The 20,022-nt window shown below is 37.1% G+C and overlaps 3 protein-coding genes and 1 pseudogene across 4 annotated transcripts; 3 read left to right on the top strand and 1 right to left on the bottom strand.

The window, feature by feature from the left end:
* Positions 1–1,963: 1,963 nt before the first annotated feature.
* Positions 1,964–2,956, top strand: LOC140536363 (olfactory receptor 1E16-like). Its single transcript, XM_072658115.1, has one exon. It carries the CDS (start codon positions 1,976–1,978, stop codon positions 2,954–2,956), a length of 981 nt encoding a protein of 326 aa, XP_072514216.1. The 5' UTR covers positions 1,964–1,975.
* A 4,302-nt stretch (positions 2,957–7,258) lies between these two features.
* LOC140536497 (olfactory receptor 1E16-like) lies at positions 7,259–8,269 on the top strand. Its single transcript, XM_072658344.1, has one exon. It carries the CDS (start codon positions 7,259–7,261, stop codon positions 8,267–8,269), a length of 1,011 nt encoding a protein of 336 aa, XP_072514445.1.
* Positions 8,270–12,192: 3,923 nt separating this feature from the next.
* Positions 12,193–15,695, bottom strand: coa4 (cytochrome c oxidase assembly factor 4 homolog). 2 transcript variants are annotated; one of them, XM_072658163.1, is made up of 3 exons: positions 15,611–15,695; positions 15,497–15,513; positions 12,193–14,408 (listed from the first exon to the last, which is right to left on the bottom strand). In XM_072658163.1, exon 3 carries the CDS (start codon positions 14,394–14,396, stop codon positions 14,148–14,150), a length of 249 nt encoding a protein of 82 aa, XP_072514264.1. In that variant the 5' UTR covers positions 14,397–14,408; positions 15,497–15,513; positions 15,611–15,695; the 3' UTR covers positions 12,193–14,147. The 2 variants fall into 2 exon arrangements, with proteins under 2 accessions (XP_072514264.1, XP_072514265.1); XM_072658164.1 differs by lacking the exon at positions 15,497–15,513 and having other exon boundaries at positions 15,611–15,694.
* LOC140537252 (olfactory receptor-like protein DTMT) lies at positions 12,371–13,217 on the top strand (annotated as a pseudogene).
* Positions 15,696–20,022: the final 4,327 nt, after the last annotated feature.

Here is a 20,022-nt window from a genome sequence, read left to right as displayed (position 1 = left end):
CATCTTTCTTCCTGAAAACACTACTTCTTCCTGAAAACATCCATACGGAGTCCATTTAGCATTGGGTATTGTGATACCATAGCAACCACTTTGCAACACCATAAGAATTCATCTGGGATGCAAGCACTTAGTAGCTACCACTATGACAATCACCTGAAATACCACAGAAATCACCTAACAGCACCATAGCAACCACTTAGCAACATCATAGCAACAACTTAGCAAGACCTTAGCAACCGGCAAGAAATTGTCCAGGGTTTTTTTTTCATGCTTTCACTAATTACTGATTATGTAAAGCTGCTTTGTGATAACAACAGTTGTAAAAAGCACTATACAAATAAAATTGACTTGACTTACAATATTAAAATGATATTCTTTAATAAATGACCTGATGGACATGTTAGGCATATAGTGCCGCCAAAGGGCTCCGGAGAGCACCAGCCAATGCTCACTGATTCAGCATCCACTGCTTCAGAATGCACCAGTGAGTCTGCTACTGCAGTTCCAACCCTGGTCCAGCTGTTCCACACAAGCTCCCATGGTTATTGCCGCTGAGGCCCTGCTGCTAACGGCAAAGATCCTGCGGGCCACTTGTCCAGTGGTCTTCTAGCCACCTGCTCCTGTGCAGGTCAGCAGGTCGCCTACTTTTAGGGCGGCATTAAGACATTGCCTTTCAAAACAGTGCCCAGACTGGCTACACAAACTGTTGCTGCACAGACTTTTGCCAGTCCTGGGTGCCTCTCTGTTCCTGTTTTGCCCCTCATTTTACCTGTCATTGTCCACTTTCTGACTCTTTTCCAGTCCCGGAAAAAAAAATCTGTTTTTGCTTTTGTTCCCAACTATGTCCTAATCTTTCCTGTCTTTAGTCCAGTTCTCTATTTCATGCCCCGTCCTGCATCCTGCATGTGATCTTGTCCATTCCTGTGTTCATTCTCTTTATTTACATCAACCTTATGCTGCCTCATCCACATTTATGTATGTATACCCAGCCATGCGCCCCAAACAGACATCAAAGGTTATTGTGGAATGGATAAAGCAGGCAAATATTAAGCTTTTGAAATGACCTTCCCAAAGTCCTGACCTCAACCCTATTGAAATTGTGGGCTGTGTTTAAATCCAACTAATTTATTTGAACAATTCAGCCAAGATGAGTGGTCAAACATCCAATCAGAATTCTGCCAGAAAGACCACAGTGCCAGTAAATGAAAGCTTTAAAGTTTCAAGAGTTTTAAGTTGAAAGTTTTCATTTAAAAGGGTCATTCTGTAAAACACTTTATTTAAGAAGGACATTCATGTTATTGTAGCTAAATTTATGCTTCTAGGAAAACCGTTCAGTTGTCAAATAATAAATGAGGTATATGAAGTGTAAGTCAGTCACTTTCAATTCCCATTGCATTTCGGGACTTAGTGTAGCATTATCAAGAGAGGTTAGCACCTTTTTCTTGTTTTTCTTCACAGCTCTAATTATGGGTGGCAGCAGGTGCTGCCTGTTCACACATAGCTGGCATAATATCTATTATTTATCTGGTATTTAAAAAAATGAATAGTTTGTCGATTTTAAAATATATTTTTTAAGAGAGAGAGGTATTAATTACTGTATTCATCTTTAATATTAAGAATGTATGCAAATGTATTAACTTTAGTTCAGCATACTACTTTTTCTTTAGGGGTTTGTTTTGGGACGTACTCTTGTGGATGACGTAAGAATAACTTAATTATAAATGTGGCTGATCTCCATTTATCTTCCTCGCCAGCTGCACAGAGTATTGTATCTAAGTGAGTTGTTCATCCGGCAGTACTTTTTCTTTATGCTTCTTTTAGTATTGCAGAGGCTGTGATTTATTGCTGATTGTGGTTTATCAAATGACTACATAGTTTTTATTTGCATTCATATTTTGATGATTTAGTGTGGAAAAGATTCTATTTCAAGATTCTACAGCTATTCTGTCTTACAATTTATGTAAAACCTTCTAACATGCCTTCTGACAACGCAACATTTATTCACCATCCTACATTTTATATCAATGGATTTTACAACATGCCAAATGCAAAGTATTACTATATATTCCTGTGCTTTGTTTATGCTGTGACTGTTTTAGGTAATTCTTTTATAATGGGCACTATTTACCTGGCTCGTTCTCTCCATACAGCAAAGTATATAGCTGTCTTCAATTTGGCCTTCTCTGATTTGTGTGGAAGCTCTGCTCTAATTCCAAATTATGCAGACATGTTTCTGTTTGAGAAGCAGTACATATCTTATGAAAACTGTCTTTCAAACATGTTTTTTGTTTTTCTCTTTATGACCCTGCAGTCTCTTACTCTACTTGCTTTGGCCTTTGACAGGGTCATTGCTATATGTTTTCCTCTGAGGTATCATGCTATTGTGACCAAAACTACAATGTCACTGATCATTGGGGTTATGTGGGTTTTCTCTGTGTGTATTATTGCTCTTCTTGTAGCTCTGATTACCAGACTGTCCTTCTGTAGATCTACCACAGTTGACAGCTACTTCTGTGACCACGGTCCTGTACACAGACTAGCCTGTAATGATAATTCTCCTAATTATATAATGAGCTATGTTTGTATTGCTGTTGTGCTATGCATTCCATTGATATTAATAGTTCTTTCCTATGTTTGCATTGGTTTTGCATTGCTCAAGATCTCACATGGTATTGAGAGAATGAAAGCTATGAAAACCTGCACTTCCCATCTAATATTAGTGGCTATATTTTATCTGCCTATCACCAGCACTTACATCACTGCACTTACAACATACATACATCCAAATACTAGAATAATCAACTCTGTCTTAACACAAACAATTCCACCTATGTTAAACCCTATCCTTTATACTCTAAAGACAGAGGAGGTGTTGCAGTCCATTAAGGTACTCTACAAACGGATAAAGGTGAACTCTGCAAAGGAGTCATCTGTGAAAAGCATTGTGAGGAATTAAAATAAACAACTACTGTAGTTTGGCTTTGAGTTTAAAATCATGAATGCAATGCCTCCCTTGATCATACCACTGAAATTATTTGGGTTAGTTTAACATGTCCTATTAATGTTAATATTAATGAATCTTTTCTGCTTATGACTTACAGTACAGAAATAGATGACATTTGCTTGTTATGAATTTAAGATTAAACTAATGTGTACATCGAAAGAGAAAAACGAGCATCGAAAGATCAAACAAGCATAATGAGGGTAAAACTGCTCAGAAAGTGATGCACATATAAATGTAATAAATGTTTGTACAGTGCTTCAGTGATTCCCCAACAGAGGAAACATGGATGAATGAGTTACATCTGCACGAAAATGTGATAATTTAATGTGATCATGTCTGCAATGTCATGCAATCTGTTAAATAATGTGAATTAATAATAATTAGGTTTGGCCTGTTAAGAATGTTTAGTGTACCGTGCAACTGGATAGAATGGAATTAACACAAACAAATACTCTTCTTCCACTGTGATTTGTGCTAGCGAAGTTGTTGCATTAAAAAGCATTCCTGTAAGAACCCAACTTTAATGCTTGGACCTTAAATTACTTTACATTGTGTTACTGGTGTGTCCCAAACAGACTACTTCGAAATACGACCAAGTTTAAACCTTCTGAAAATGCTTTCAGTCGTCCAAATAAATGGGCTGATTGGAAACAGGGATTTCAAAGTTTCTGCTTAGCTGCAAAACAACATAAAGAGGCTGGCAAGGTGCTTATTAGTTTTTTTTTATTTATGTTAAATAAGGCTGAATTGTCATTTATAGTTAAGTATCTGAGACTGTCACAGGCTGCATATTTCTTAGATGCTGTTACAACCATCAGCAGAAATAAGGATTACTGGACAGTTAGAATTTCAATCGGTAAACAACAGTGAAATTTACAATCAGAATGGGCACTGGTACAAATGTCCCATGTGAAAAAAAAAATGTCCCATAAGACATTTAGAACATTCAAACATCACACTGTGCAGGACTAAACTGAACTGCTTGGGTACATTTCAGTCCAGAAATGTACCCATGTGTGCATGTCAAAAGTAATCAAAATGAGAGCAGTCTGCTTAGCCAAGCCATGACATCTGAAATGGGACATTGATGAAATTCATGCAGCTTTTGGTGAGCATGGTAATCTAGTTCAAACAAAATGCCCAGCTATATATTGTATCTGTATATGTGTGGAGAGTTTTCTGCTGGAATTTTACAACTAGATTACAGCAGCTGAGCTTAAATTGTCTTTATCGGGGTTTGTGGACATATCACCATCTGTAGTAAGAAATAAAAGCATGCAGCAGATTTAGAAAAACTGCTTTTGTTGTCCTGCAAATAGAAGTGATTAACATCATGGACTTGGAACTTTAGAAATTGCTCAGTGTGAACTTTGTTGTTGTTTGAGTATTTGACTTAGGATTTTATCTCTAAGCAAGATCTGCTTTCATGAATCTATTCATTTCACCTGGAACATAAAAACCAAACAAATGGGAATTTAGAGAACAGTGGTAACAGGTCTAAATTCAGTTCAAACTCTGTGTCTTGTTAAAACACTCCAGTACTCTTTGGTGATGTGGTATCACCTGAGAATCGAATGTTCTGCTTCTCTTGTTGCAAATAATGAACATTTTAACCAAAACTGACTCATGGCATGACCATACCACGTTAACACTATTTGTAAACACCACCAGGTTTTTACTCTGTTGTATTCCAAAGTTTAATAGCAAAGTATACTTTTATGATACACTAGAAAGATACACGAAGGGTAGTGTATTAACACCCTGCGTGTCGCAATGCTCATCTTATACCCCAACAACAGCCTATTCTGCCTGTGTTGTTTAAATAGCAGCGGTGCTTGCGAATATATCTACGATGATGGGCGTGGTAGTCTCGAAAATAGGTGTGTTCTGGTAAATTTCTGGCGTATTTCTATCTTGGCAACAGATAGCACAGGTGCACCACTGACTGACAACAACCTGGGCAGATGTCAACAATCAGACGTTCATCTTGGCAGTGAATTGTCAACACAGGCCCGTGCCCATTGCACATAAACCCACTTTTGCGCATTTCGAGCTGTGCAAGACATCCTTTTCCCAATTTTAGGATAACAAAGACACACTGACACACCCTTAATCAAGCTATGCTGTGCTCGGTTGATGGCTAGCCTAAAGATCGCTATAATAGGGCCCATAAAGTGTGAGTTTTGAGGCAAAGTATAAACATATTAAGAACACACAGGTCTTAACATCATGTCAGAGGAATATCACCAGTTGTAATTAGGAAACGTCAGAGGAATCAAACTTCCAAGCCTTATAAACTCTCTGACTCTTCAAACCTTTTACTAACACTCATCAAACATGGACTCATCTTAGCCAGTGTTGAAATAAAGTACTCCTCTAGACAAACAAAGCTTTCAATGGTTCACAAACATCAACCCATCTGAAAGATGCTTACTTACCGTCTGTTCCTCAAACGAGAAAACATTGGAAGTTTTCCAGTTACTTTTCCAGACTCAGATACAAGCTCAATCTTCAAATTTAGATTGAACATGTACCTCTACACGCAAGCTTTCAGTTAACCATCTACTACTGGCTACATTTTCTTTATTACACACTTTGCCTCTTCTGTTTAAACCCTGTGTTGTATTCTTCTCTAGTTTTCTCAATACATCAAAACTGTTTAAAGTATAGACGTGTGCAAACTGTGTTTCAAAGGTTAACAAGTTGATTTGATTCATTGTTTTAAATAAATGTATGTTTAAGAATTATTCTTTTAAGAAAATTTCAGATAGAAATGAGTAGCAGAATGTTCAAAGATTCAAATTGTAACTGCTATCAATGAGTTGACTTTAAGCTCAAGATGTTTTTAAAAAAGATCTGACCAGTGGCATATAGTTCTGGGTATTTTCCCACTGTGTTAAACAACTTCTCCTCATCATTCATCACCCACAAAGGAGTTTCTTGTGAGCAAGTTGTGGTGTCAATAAGCTGTAGAGGGCCAGCTAACTCCAAGTGAAAAGTAATCCTGTGCGTGCTGAAGAAGTGCTCTGAGTCATTGAGTGCCACTGCACGTCCAGTGTGATGACCTTCAGTCTTACAGACGTAGCACACATACACACACTCACACACACACACACACACACTTTCAGCTCTTTTCAAGCACTATGTCTTTTCTTCAGGAATTAAAAATCTAGCACCTTATTGTTATGCCGCATACCTCTTATTATTGTATTGTTGTTATCTTGACTTCTTTTTCTTTTTTTGTCTTCTTCTTCTTTTTAATCCAGGATCATTCTGAAATCTGGGATCAACTCAAAACTGCTTAACATTTAATCTTTGTTCAAACTTTGTTGTGTAGGTCTTGTAAATTGTACTTTGTACATTTCCTACTTTTTAAGATATTAAAGACAAACTAGGCCAATTTTTCCTTAGAATTATAATGGGCCACTGTGACATCATCAGGTTTACACTGGCCTGAGCCGGCTTGAACTGGTTCTTCATTGCCACTAAGCCTCTCTTTCTCTCTGTCCCACTCAATATAACTGAATTCCTTCAGTCCTCAGAGCATCAGTGTGACTGTCTATCTGTACCCTACATTTTTGTCAAAGGTTTGTGGACACAGCTCTGTTAGCTAGATGTATTGGATGGACTTTTGCCCTAAATATTTTTGAGCAAAGGTTTTGGCACACTACATTTTAGCCAAAGGTTTCTGGACACAGCTCTACTTTGCCCTAGCAACACCTTAGCAACCAACTTCTATATCATAGGGACATTGCTGAGCTGCAGTCTTTAAGAGTAAGTGGCTCACCATAAGCACCTCATATCATGAATAATCTCACTTGTTGTGCAAATGACAAATTAGTCTTTTTTTCTATGCAACAACTTTGCAAACAGCCTTTAGAAGTTGACACTAACGGACATAGATAAACAGATAGATTCATTCATTGTTCATTACAGATGTGGTAGCAGGGGTCTTGGTCTCTTTGTTCTGATGAGCAACAGTCCTTCAGGGAATGACGTCACTAGACACCAAGCATAAATTTGAATGATCTTTCCATGTATACAGGAATTCCTACTGATCTGTAGAAGGTACAGTATCAAAGCAATAATGACTCCCTGCTATATATTCCAATAATGTTATGCTCTTATTAGTATTATTTTGACTAGTTTTAGTGTGACTATTCTTGCATTGTAACAAGGAATTCATTGAAGCTGTCCCAGCACAAATAAATAAATTACTGCTGTTTTTGTTTTTCATAGGTGTTTTAAAGACAGATGGCTCCTAACTTGACCTTCATGCAATCAGTCTCTTCAACAAATGCAACGTTTGTTCGTCCCTCCAGCTTTTACATCAGTGGACTTTACAATGTCCCACATGCGAAATACTACTATGTGTTCCTATGCTTTGTTTATGCAGTGACTCTTTTGGGGAACTCTTTTATAATGGGCACCATATACCTGGCTCGCAGCTTACATACAGCTAAGTATATAGCTGTCTTCAACCTGGCCTTCTCTGACCTGTGTGGAAGCTCTGCTCTCATTCCAAAGCTCCTGGACATGTTTCTGTTTGAGAACCAGTACATATCTTATGAAGCCTGTCTAACAAACATGTTTTTTGCTTATTTCTTTATGACCCTGCAGTCTCTTACTCTACTTGCTATGGCCTATGACAGGCTAATCGCTATATGCTTTCCATTAAGGTATCATGCAATTGTCACTAAAACAGCAATGACTTTGATCATTGGTGTGATGTGGATTTTGTCTTTGAGTGTCAATGCTCTGCTGGTAGCTCTGCTTACCAGGTTGTCCTTCTGTAGATCTACTACAGTTAATAGCTATTTCTGTGACCATGGGCCAATCTATAAACTAGCCTGTAACGATAACTCTATTAATTCCATAATGGGTTATGTCTGTACTGCTGCTCTGCTTTACATTCCATTGATACTTATCGCTCTCTCATATGTTTGTATTGGTTTTGCACTGAGGAAGATCTCACATGGTGTTGAGCAAATCAAAGCTATGAAAACTTGCACCTCCCATCTTATATTAGTAGCCATGTTTTATCTACCAATTATTGGTGTTTATACTGCAGCTCTTACAACATCTTTAAACACTAATGTTAGAATAATTAATACGGCACTGACACAAACTATTCCACCTATGTTAAACCCCATCATATATACACTGAAGACAGAGGAGGTCTTACAATCTATTAAAGCACTCTACAAACGAAGCAAAGTGAACCCTGTTATGCAGAGAGCTATGAAAAACAGTTTAAGGAACTAAAATGGCAAAAGAACCATGGTCTCTTGATATGAATAAGGATGGGAAGTCAAAGGTAAAAACTCTCTTCTATTTTTAATTACTTATTTTCATTTTTTTGTTTGGCCGATTAGTAGTCATTGTATGTACATGTGTTTTGCTGTTGCCTTTTTTGGCATATAGCACTCAGGGACGTACATTTGCCCTCCATAATGTTAAACTTTAATTTCAGAGTACCTTAACTGCTTTGTCCTATTTGTCTCTTTTTTTAATACACATATTTATTCACTTAAGACAGCAAAGTCTGGTTTCTGGGGAAAAAAAAAAAATTGCAAATTTTTCACAATGCAGAGACCGACCAATTTCCGAACAATTTGGCATGTTTTGCTGTACAATTACTTTTTATTTGCTGAATTTTTTCAGGTTGGACAATAAAATAAAACAAAGTGGCATTTCTGAACATTATGAAAGTGTGCAGGGAAACACTGTATGTCAGTTTCTTTCCTGTGGAGGAATTTCACATAGACAATGATCAGAAAACATATATTTTTAAGTTACTAAGTAACTCAAAATTGAAAATGAAAAAAGTACTTGCTACAGTATTCAGCTGGCTTGCTTATGCAAAAAATATACTGTTATTGTTTGATTATCAGTCAACATGTTGTATATAAAATCAAATAGATCAGCTTACGTCCAAAGGTTTAAGTAACCTAGTGAAAATAATTGATGCCATTATTATTGAACCATCATCTAAAATTAAACTTAACTTACTTAAACTAGCTAGTCAGAGGGAATGAAATGATACACTTAGATCAAGATGCCACGTTTGGTTCAGCCTGGCACGTCAACAGCCCAGCCGTTTTGGCACAGTCAAGATCACTGCACGTTGTACAGTTGCAGCATGGCAGTTTAAGACAATACAGTCAACTTATACTGTTTGAAAAGCCTATGTGCAAAGAGAATAGTAGTATTGTGCTGTACACGTATGATGAAAACAAAGATACTTTATTTTTTTTATTTTTAGAAGGACACACTTCACACATGCTGTTGGATCTAATGTAGCAATCATGTGCTCACCAGAAGGTGAAGCAACATACCCTTGGCTGGCAACCTGGGCAACCTAGATACTGATAAATTCTTAAATCTTTTTAGTATGTTCTTGTAAGCAAATAGATTTGTCAAAATAAAGAAACCAGCTTGGCTGTGATCATGTTGTGCAGCACATTTGATTAAGCTTTACTCTTTTTTACTCTTTAAGCTTTACTAAAAATAAATACATACAGTGCCTAATGTCTGTACGTACCAGACATTAGAGAAATGTGAGAACACGGGTAAGAGAGGATAGGCAAGGGGTGCAGTAGAGTTGCCTTGTCCTAAACTTTTTATTATGGGCGCAAACCAGACATTCTGCTATGTAGGCCCGTAAAACAAATGCTATACAAGGACTAGTAATAAATCATTCTTCGCTGCCATTATCAATATAAAATATATAGGAGATAGTAAGTGGGCTATGTCCTTGTCAAGCTACATCTAGCCTAACATTATGGTAGCTAGATCATGGCAGAATCCAGTTCACAACCATTGCAAACTTTAAATATTCTATGAGCAGTAACAAAACAGTAAATAATCATTACACAAAACAAGAAATACTCTAAATTATTAATGATGACAAATTTTAATGTCTGGTACGTGGTGATTTTGAATAATACTCCTCAAGACTTACAGATGGGACAAGATACCAGAGTCCAAGGACACCACTAAGGTTAGATACTGCCAAATACAAAGGTCTGTACTGATACCGATACAAGGGAATTCACTATACTCAACAGTTAGATCCATACAGTACACTATGCCTAAAGCCAAGGAAATCAAAAAAAAAAAAAAGTTCATATCACAATACTTTAGTGTTAATTGCTCTTGAAAAAGTCCACAGTTAAAGATTCAGCTGTTTGAACACCAGGAAAGAAAACAGCCTAGATGCTTGTCTTCTATACATCTTAAAGGATAGTGGGACAAGCCAAGCCGCTTGAAACTTAAAGCTTCAAGAACACTTAGTATGGATCAGGTGTTTACTGTTGCCATCAAGTAGGAATGGGGCTGGTCCATTGCTTATGGGCTAAAGTTGCCTATTAATGTTTGGTATAATGTTAACTACTTGTCACATAGAGGAATGTTACACCGTAAAACATTTAGCTACCTACAGTGTGTGCAGAATTATTAGGCAAGTTGTATTTGAGAGGATTCTTTTTATTATTGAACAACTATGTTCAACCCAAAAGACTCATAAATATCAAAGCTTAATATTTTTGGAAGTTGGAGTGTTTTTTTTTTTTTTTTCTTATCTTAGGAGGATCTCTGTTTGTGCAGGTAACTACTACTGTGCAGAATTATTAGGCAACTTAATAAAAAACAAATACACATCTAACTTGTTTATTTTCACCAGGTAAACTATTATAACACAAAATTTAGAAATAAACATTTCTGACATTCAAAAACAAATCAGTGACCAATATAGCCACCTTTCTTTACGATGACACTTAAAAGCCTTCCATCCATAGATTCTGTCAATTGCTTGATCTGTTTCCGATCAACATTACGTGCAGCAGACACCACAGCCTCCCAGACACTGTTCAGAGAGGTGTACTGTTTTCCTTCCCTGTAGATCTCACATTTCATGAGGGACCACAGGTTCTCTATGGGGTTCAGATCAGGTGAATAAGGGGGCCCTTACTGGCCAGCCACGCTGTGGAGTATTTGGATGCATGTGATGGAGCATTGTCCTACATGAAAATCATGTTTTTCTTGAACGATACCGACTTCTTTCTGTACCACTGCTTGAAGGTGTCTTCCAGAAACTGGCAGTAGGTCTGGGAGTTGAGCTTCACTCCATCCTCAACCCAAAAAGGTCCCACAAGTTCATCTTTGATGATATCAGCCCATACCAGTACCCCACCTCCACCTTGCTGGCGTCTGAGTCGGAGTGGTGCTCTCTGCCCTTTAGTCCATAAAACCTTAGAAAAATCAGTCTTAAGATATTTCTTGGCCCAGTCTTGACGTTTTATCTTTTGTTTCTTGTTCAAAGGTGGTCGTTTTTCAGCCTTCCTTACCTTGGCCATGTCCCTGAGTATCGCACACCTTGTGCATTTTGATACTCCAGTAACATTGCAGCTCTGAAATATGGCAAAACTGGTGGCAAATGGCATCTTGGCAGCTTCACGCTTGATTTTCAATTCATGGGCAGTTATTTTGCGCCTTTTTGCGCCTCAAACTCATTTCTCTCCAACACGTTTCTTGCGACCCTGTTGGCTATTTGCCATGAAATGCTTGATTGTTCGGTGATCACGCTTCAAAAGTTTGGCAATTTCAAGACTGCTGCATCCCTCTGCAAGACATCTCACAATTTTTGACTTTTCAGAGTCCGTCAAATCTCTCTTCTGACCCATTTTGCCAAAGGAAAGGAAGTTGCTTAATAATTAAACACACCTTATATAGGGTGTTGATGTCATTAGACCACGCCCCTTCTCATTACAGAGATGCACATCACCTGATTTACTTGATTGGTAGTTGGCTTTCAAGCCTATAGAGTTTGGAGTAGGACAACATGTATAAAAAGGATGATGTGATCAAAATACTCATTTGCCTAATAATTCTGCACACAGTGTATCTGTTGGTCTAAAAAATCTAAACACTGTGCCTGTGAAGTGGCCAAAACAAATCAATACACAAGTGTCTTCATGCTTAAATGCCCACTTCAACAGAGGAGAAGTTTCAGAATTTATAAGCTGAATCATGGGACAACACTCAGAAGTGTAGGACTCCAGGACCAGGATACGTAACAACTATATAAATAAATGATAAACATTACAGAAGAGCAGTCCTGTAGGGAATGATGTAACAAGAGACCAACCATAAATTTGAGTGATCTTTACAGATATGCTGGCATTGCTTTCTCAACAGCATAAAGTACAGTATGAAACCAACAGCAAACTCATTTCTCTTCTACAGCTGACATGCTTTCATTCATTTTATTCATAAGTTGCATTATAACAAGAAAATAATGAAATGCATTCCTGCACAAACTGAATTAACACAAGCTGTTCTTTTTCATAGGTGTTTTAAAGCCAGATGGCTGCTAACTTGACCTCCACGCAATCTTCAATGAACACAACATTTGTTCGTCCCTCCAGCTTTTACATTAGTGGACTTCACAACATTCCATATGCAAAGTACTACTATGTGTTCCTATGCTTTGTTTACGCAGTGACTCTTTTGGGGAACTCTTTTATAATGGGCACCGTATACCTGGCTCGCAGCTTACATACAGCTAAGTATATAGCTGTCTTCAACCTGGCCTTCTCTGATCTATGTGGAAGTACTGCTCTCATTCCAAAGCTCCTGGACATGTTTCTGTTTGAGAACCAGTACATATCTTATGAAGCCTGTCTAACAAACATGTTCTTTGTTTATTTTTTTATGACCCTGCAGTTTCTTACTCTGCTTACCATGGCCTATGACAGGCTAATCGCTATATGCTTTCCATTAAGGTATCATGCAATTGTCACCAATGCAGCTATGACATTGATCATTAGTGTGATGTGGATTATGTCTATGATGGCCAACAGTTAACAGCTATTTCTGTGATCATGCCCCTATTTATAGACTAGCCTGTAACAATAACTCCATAAATTCCATAATGGGTTATGTCTGTACCGCTGCTCTGCTTTACATTCCATTGATACTTATCGCTCTCTCATATGTTTGTATTGGTTTTGCACTGAGGAAGATCTCACATGGTGTTGAGCGAATTAAAGCTATGAAAACTTGCACCTCCCATCTCATATTAGTAGCCATGTTTTATCTACCAATTATTGGTGTTTATACCGCAGCTCTTACAACATCTTTAAACACTAATGTTAGAATAATCAATACGGCACTGACACAAACTATTCCACCTATGTTCAAAGAAGTGTAAAAAACACTAAGAAATGAAAGTATACAATTACTGTAAAACTGGTGCCTGTGGGAAATAAGCAAGGGATTTTCAATGGTTAGGTTACTACTGTTTCTATGATTAAAATGTCACATTATTTAATCAGTTTCAACAAACACATAAAAGAATTAAACATAAAAAACATAAGGGCATGTAGTTTGCAATAAAACTTTGGACAATATCAGGGACATTATTAAAAAACACTCCCGTCATAGATTGACCCCATGGCTCATATTGTTTTTACTACATTTGTAAAGAATAAAAAACTGTTCATATAAACTGTCTTCCCTTAAAAGTAAAACTAAAGGCTTAAGTGTTTTTTTTTCTGTAATTATTAATAAATATATATGTTTTTTTTGAGGAATGTAGTGCATGCAGTAAAATGGGAGCAGTTGTTAGTAGTGGCTTGATTAGTGCAGTTTGTAATCCTTTACAGTTTAAACATTTACACATTGAATGTAAACTTGCATACCTATAGAGCCACATTCAGCAAAACTGGTATGATGTTTAATTGCTGTCTGTGTGTATACTGCAAAATTAGTTCAACCTAAACAATTAGTGAACTGCTCAGATGTGTTTATTGTGGCACTGTACTTTAATAAATACGTAAATAAATATATATCAATGTACATATTTAACATTATGCTTTTTGTGTGTAACATTTATTTTAATAGCTGTCATTACCTGTTAATTTGCCAACATTTAACAGTATAGATTTACAAACATTACAGCAAGCAAAATATTCAAGCTGATTTCTGAATTTGAGTTAGGAGAACTGTGGTTTTATTTAAGGGTCCACAAAAGAAAAAAATAATATCAGTAAATTGTCCATGATGAAAAACTAACAGACAGACTTAAAGTTACAGCATCATGCATCATCAATGTCCTAGTCATGAGCGGTCAGTTGACTTTTTATGAGGCCGACTCTGGAACTGATGCTCTCTGCTTTAACAACTGCTCTTTTTGGAATGACATCATACAATCTTTGAAGTCCTTAACCTGTGTTTGGCATTTTCTCCAGTCTTGGTGCTCTGCCATGCAATCCTGAACTGCATAGTGTAGTGCAGCACAGCCTGTCCTTAAAACCATCTGTTCCACTGGATCAGTTTCGTCTTCAGGTCTTCTGCGGTCATGGGGTGAAGGTGAAGGAGGAGATGCCATTTTGGTTCAGTTCTAGGTTGGAGATAGGTGAACTGTTAATGCTTGCACTAATAGGGCCAATTGATTTACTTCAAGGCTGATATTGGTTTTGGCAAATAGAAAGTGAATAAAACATTTTATTTATTTGTTTTTTTAATCCTTACAATATACTAAGGTGAGTGAAAAACATAGGTGCATAGTCCTGCACAGTAGTTAATACACAATTTATACAAAATACAATTACAGAATATACACATTAACTTACACTATACATACCCTATTGCATTGTATTGTCAAAATGTAAAAGTGAAATATGAAGATGTTTGCATTGCTACTTTTACATATAGGCACTAGATAAAACAGGAATTTTATCTAGAAGTACAAAGGAGAGGGCCTTCTACCAGAAATGCACATTTCACTTCTATGAAAAAAGGTTTTGTGATGTTTTAGTGTGACAGGGTCTGACATGTTAGTTTGGTCAACATCAAAAAAAAAAAGAAAAGAAAAGAAAAGCCACGCAAAAACAAGCTTTAAGTCAATTTAGCCTTGATCAATGTCTGCGTCTCCTTGTTCAAGTATGTCACTTAGTGCTGTATGAAGTAGTGCTAGTGTGTTATGTAAATGTGACCTGACAAACAGAGACAGTTAGAAAATACGATATTACTTTTTACCATTTTTATCATAACCATCTGTAAAAAAAAAAAAATAAAAATAAAAAAAAAATAATAATAATAATAATAAAAAATAATAATAATAATACAACCTAACCAATTACCTGTTCCTTTAAAAAAGGAGAAATAAATCATTTTGACAGGTATTTGGGGATTTTTTAAGTTTTATTTTATTTATTATAGCCACGTTTCTGGTAGAACGTCCTATCTACTGTATTTTACTGTTGTGTGACCGAAGTGTGAGATCTGAACCATGTGAATCTCACGTTAACCTCTATAGTGCGAGCTTAAACTCGGGGAAAACTAGCCAAATATAAATATAATCACAAATATCTGGAACAATTATACAGAAACGTAAAAAAGTGACACCCTATTCCTTTATGTTGTGGTCTTAAATGTATATCTTTTAACTTATTACATTACTTACTATTTCCGCGGATCATGACTTACCTCGCTTATGCAGCCCACTTGAAACAGGGCCACCAAAATCAAAAAGATGTGATTGTGAATCAAAATTCAAGACATGGCACTCATAAATGAATTAGTTAAGCAGCGATGTTTTACCTAATTTATAAGTCGACGTGTTCCAAGTTTATCAGTGCAGTTGCATAAGTGTTTCATGGGGGGAAGAATTTCTAGGGTGAACAGGAAGCTCTGTGCCGTGAACTCTCCCGCAGCCTTGCAGACGCACTAGATGGCAGTGTTGCAGCGTTCATGAACCCAACCTACATGAGAGCGTTTCCCAAAACATTGTATTAATTACATCGTTAAACGGTCAGGTGAATATCACTTTGACATAATTAGTGAGATGATGATAGGGCTTGTGTGAAAAGTTCAACTCGACCTTATTAGACATTAGCAGCACCTCCATGTCCTCATCACCAGGAGAATCCTTCTGACTGAAAATGACCATCTGAACAGAAATAATGGCTATGTAAGTTCTTCATATTTGAATATCTAAAGAGAATTGTGTATCTGTTGCAAATATGTGTTATTTGAAATGTTCATGTACATCTTGCAATAAGAAGTCTGTAACAACCTAAAAGCTATAGCTCTGCCTTGACATTTTTGTATAAATAATCTACATTCATTTTCTATTACATTAGCATATTTCCTAGATTCTGTGACATACTGGGCTGTTGCCTGTAAGGCGGCACAGCAGTAGTAGCATTAGTGGTGCCTATGCACAATTTCATAGCTTAAACCCACCTTTAAAGGGCATGGGCTACAGATGAAGAAAATCAGACATAAAAAATAAATTTCATGTACACTCTTTAAAATAAAGGTGCTTCATTGAGTGAAAAAAGAAGCACTTTGGGTGCCTTGTAAACCTTGTAATAGAGGTCTTCTAAAGGAAAACTGTAAGTCAGTCTAAAAGGAGTCTTAAATGAAATCTTAATTTGTCAAAATATTGTACAAAAATATTCACTGTCTACATACTTTTTATTTTATTATTACACCCTGCACTACCGTAAGTCCTGGATGTAATCAGCAGATTTAAGTTCCTTGATGTTCACATTAGTGAGGAACTTACATGGACAGTACACACCACAAGGGTGGCGAATAAAGCACATTAGCGCCTCTTCTACCTCAGATGGCTGAGGAGGTTTGAACTCCGGCATTCTCAAGACGTTCTACGCCTGCACTGTGGAGAGCATTCTGACGGGCTGTATCACGACCTGGTACGGTCTAGAGGGGAAAGCTCTGTAGAATGTGGTGCGCACAGCCCAGCGCACCATGGTTCAGCTGCCAAACCTTCTAGATTTATATACCAGCCGCTGTCAAGGAGGATTATCAAGGACTCCACCCACCCAAGCAATTAGGATGCTAAATTAACAATAGCTTGTGGACTATGGACCTCATCTGTATCATCACACCTCCTCCCCATACAAACACACTCTGCACAGATTATATCAAACCTGCACATTTAAACTGCTTTTACCAGTGCAATATTGTAAATAGAGAGTGTGTATGTGTGTGTGTGTGTGTATATATATATATATATATATATATATATATATATATATTGTACTATTATATATAGTTGTGTATATTCAGTACTTCTTTGTACATTTGTACATTTGTATTATTTTTTGTACTACTGTGAGGGGTGATGCACCCAAGTTTTTTACTCACCTTTACACTGTAGTGTGATTTGATTTGATTTGATCTGATTTGTTTTGCTCCTCAGACCGACTAAAGGCATTCACGGTTACCTATTAAAAGACATTCTCAATGGAGCATTGATTGAAGGATTCATCATGGATTTGAACGAGAAAAAGCCAGGAGGGTTGTATTTTTGCATATGCAGACTGAGTATATATTCAGACGCAAAAGCAACACAGCAGCATCCGCAATGGATGGCATTGCTCTATACACGCTGTGCAGAAAGGTATGGCAAAAAAAGTGAATGTGTGAATGAGAAAATTAAATTACAAAAAGAATAGTCTACTAATTCAACATTTAGCAGAAGGAAATGCTAAAATAATGCTCAACATGTTAGTTAAAATATTACTTCATTTTGTGTTTTTATTTTTTAAACAGGATTTACTCAATCAATGTGTTATCCAAACTCCAAATGTTCCTCAAAGATCTTACACTTTTTTATTTTATCCTCCAGGCATAAGCCTGTAGTGGCATAAAAAAAATGAAATTCCACACATCAGCAGGTTTGTCTTTAACAAAGAACAAGAGAAAAGGAGAACACAATTCAGAAGATCGATAAATAGATAAATACCTCCATACCATTTAATCTTTCAGGACTTCCAAGCGTCATTGACCGCATGTGTAAACAAAATTTTTCCATGTCATTAATGTAAATCATTATAACCTTTAATTAAAAAATGTAATTCTATAATGTACTGCAGTTCACTGTACTTTACTGAATGTATGAGTTGACAGAGACACAGTTTGCAATTAGTATTTCTCAGATTAACTGCTACCTTTCTACACTTTCACCCATCTGCTTATAACAAGAGCAATATTTAATGGCAAGTTTATTTCTGTTTCATGATCTTTTATTTCCTGTAAATAGAAATATAAAAATGACAATGATATAACTTCCTTGACATTATTCTTTAGTAAGAACATTCATTGTACACCCACAGCACCTAAACCCACCTTTAACCTATATTCAAGCAGCTCAATTTATAACCTTGTCTTTGTGATTTGGAGCTTGATGTGTCACACTTCAATTTGTATCTCCAGATGGACTCTGTGTAGCTCCTCTACAGGCAGCTTGAAAGAAAGAGACAGGAATAGCATATTATGGTCAAATAAATGGAATTATTTGTTCTAAATATTTCATATATTTGATGAGACACAAATTAATATGGTCTTACTGTTCCAGGCTGAGCTCAGGACATATATGGTCCCTCACCTATGGAATCCCAGTCACATTCTTTTTGAGAATAGTCTCACACATCATCATGGCAGATCAAATGAAATGCCATGATTCACATTCAGCATATGCTTCTGTACCAGTAGTACCAGCTCCTCTGCCTATGTTAAAAGTGGTGGTGGTGGTCCCCCTTCTGTTTTAAAAGCCTCAGCCTACTGCATACTAGCAGAGCCATTGTAAACTGTAGCCAGGCCTAAGTAGGCTTCAGTTAAGAACATTAAGTGACTATGTCCTAAGTTTTATATGTTGTTTTGCCGCCACATGTGTCTATCCCACATTAAATAATGTAAAAACAGCAAATATTATAATTGAGATTGAACATTATTTTTGCATATCCTTTTGCTAAATGTTGAATTCATTTTTTTTTTAAATAACACATGCACATTGCTGCACGCTGCTGTATTACTGCTGTATTAATTTGTAAATAATAGAGAGTTATAAGAGAGGCAACAGGTTACACATCTTGGGTTAACGGGGGCTAATGCTCGACTACAAGGACAAGAAACCATCACAGATATGAACTGGGACCCCGTCTGGCCAACCATGGGTTGAGTTTTCAGGAGGCTGGGCAGAAGGTCCAGGCTAATTCGAGCTGCTACACTGTAGCAAGTAACATTCGGACATTGTGAAACTGCAGTAGATAAGCTTAACTTAACCTCTATACCATACCACTGGACTCCCACAACTGAACTGTTTTTACCACTGTACTACTGCAGTGTAGTACTATTAAATTCTGAAAAAAACATTCACATCATGTTTTTGTAGAAGTGCTATAGAACATCTGTTGACCCCAGGGTAGAAAAAGGCTACCATAACCATGGTCAGCGCAGACATTAGCATATTTTTTATGGTGAAGACAACAGCACATGAATATTGACATCACATTAAGCAACATCCATTCTGTGAGCTTATCTGCACTGAGCCGCCTTCTGAAAAGATATCAAATGCACATGAAGCAATTATACAGGGTTCTGTTTCAGCGCAACTCTGACAGGGTGAAGCAACTGCACTGAAATTGTACAAGTATGCTGTGCTATCATCTTACTAGCACTGTAATCATTGTCCAGTGCAACATGATATTGTGTACTTTCTGTCATACAATACTGTAATATTTGATTTTACATGGGGATGATGCAAGATGTTGCTGCAGTGGAACACAAGGTCCTTTACATTGATGAATCTAATTGCCAAGACAAGGTGCAGGGAAAGGAACATCCTGGGCAGTGTGGTGGCAACATCACAGCAGCTATTGACCAGAATGGTGTTCATTATGCCACTCCTGGTCCCTGCTCACATCACCTTCTTCAACACACTGCACAACATATTCATTCCCCATCACCAGGATGATTGACCAGAGCAGTCTAGGGTTGTTGTCATCTGCAACAATTTAAGTTAACACCGGGCTGCTCAAATACAACACTGGTTTACTGAACAGCCACGATTTGTTGTGCTTCACCTGTCACCATACTCTCCTATGATCTATGGTCTATGATTGCCAACCACACCAACAAATACTCCTTCTCCAAGCATTGGAGGAAGCTTGTGTTGACATAGAGGGAGCATGCCAGGGGTGGAT

The sequence above is a fragment of the Salminus brasiliensis genome, chromosome 16 (genome assembly GCF_030463535.1).
Source record: "Salminus brasiliensis chromosome 16, fSalBra1.hap2, whole genome shotgun sequence".
NCBI lineage: Eukaryota > Metazoa > Chordata > Actinopteri > Characiformes > Bryconidae > Salminus > Salminus brasiliensis.
This window is presented reverse-complemented; position numbering and strand designations above follow the sequence as displayed.

Bases quoted from the DNA above. Each gene is read 5' to 3' on its own strand.
- coa4 (XM_072658163.1), bottom strand. From the start codon at position 14,396: ATGGCATCTCCTCCTTCACCTTCACCCCATGACCGCAGAAGACCTGAA.
- LOC140536497 (XM_072658344.1), top strand. From the start codon at position 7,259: ATGGCTCCTAACTTGACCTTCATGCAATCAGTCTCTTCAACAAATGCA.
- LOC140536363 (XM_072658115.1), top strand. From the start codon at position 1,976: ATGCCTTCTGACAACGCAACATTTATTCACCATCCTACATTTTATATC.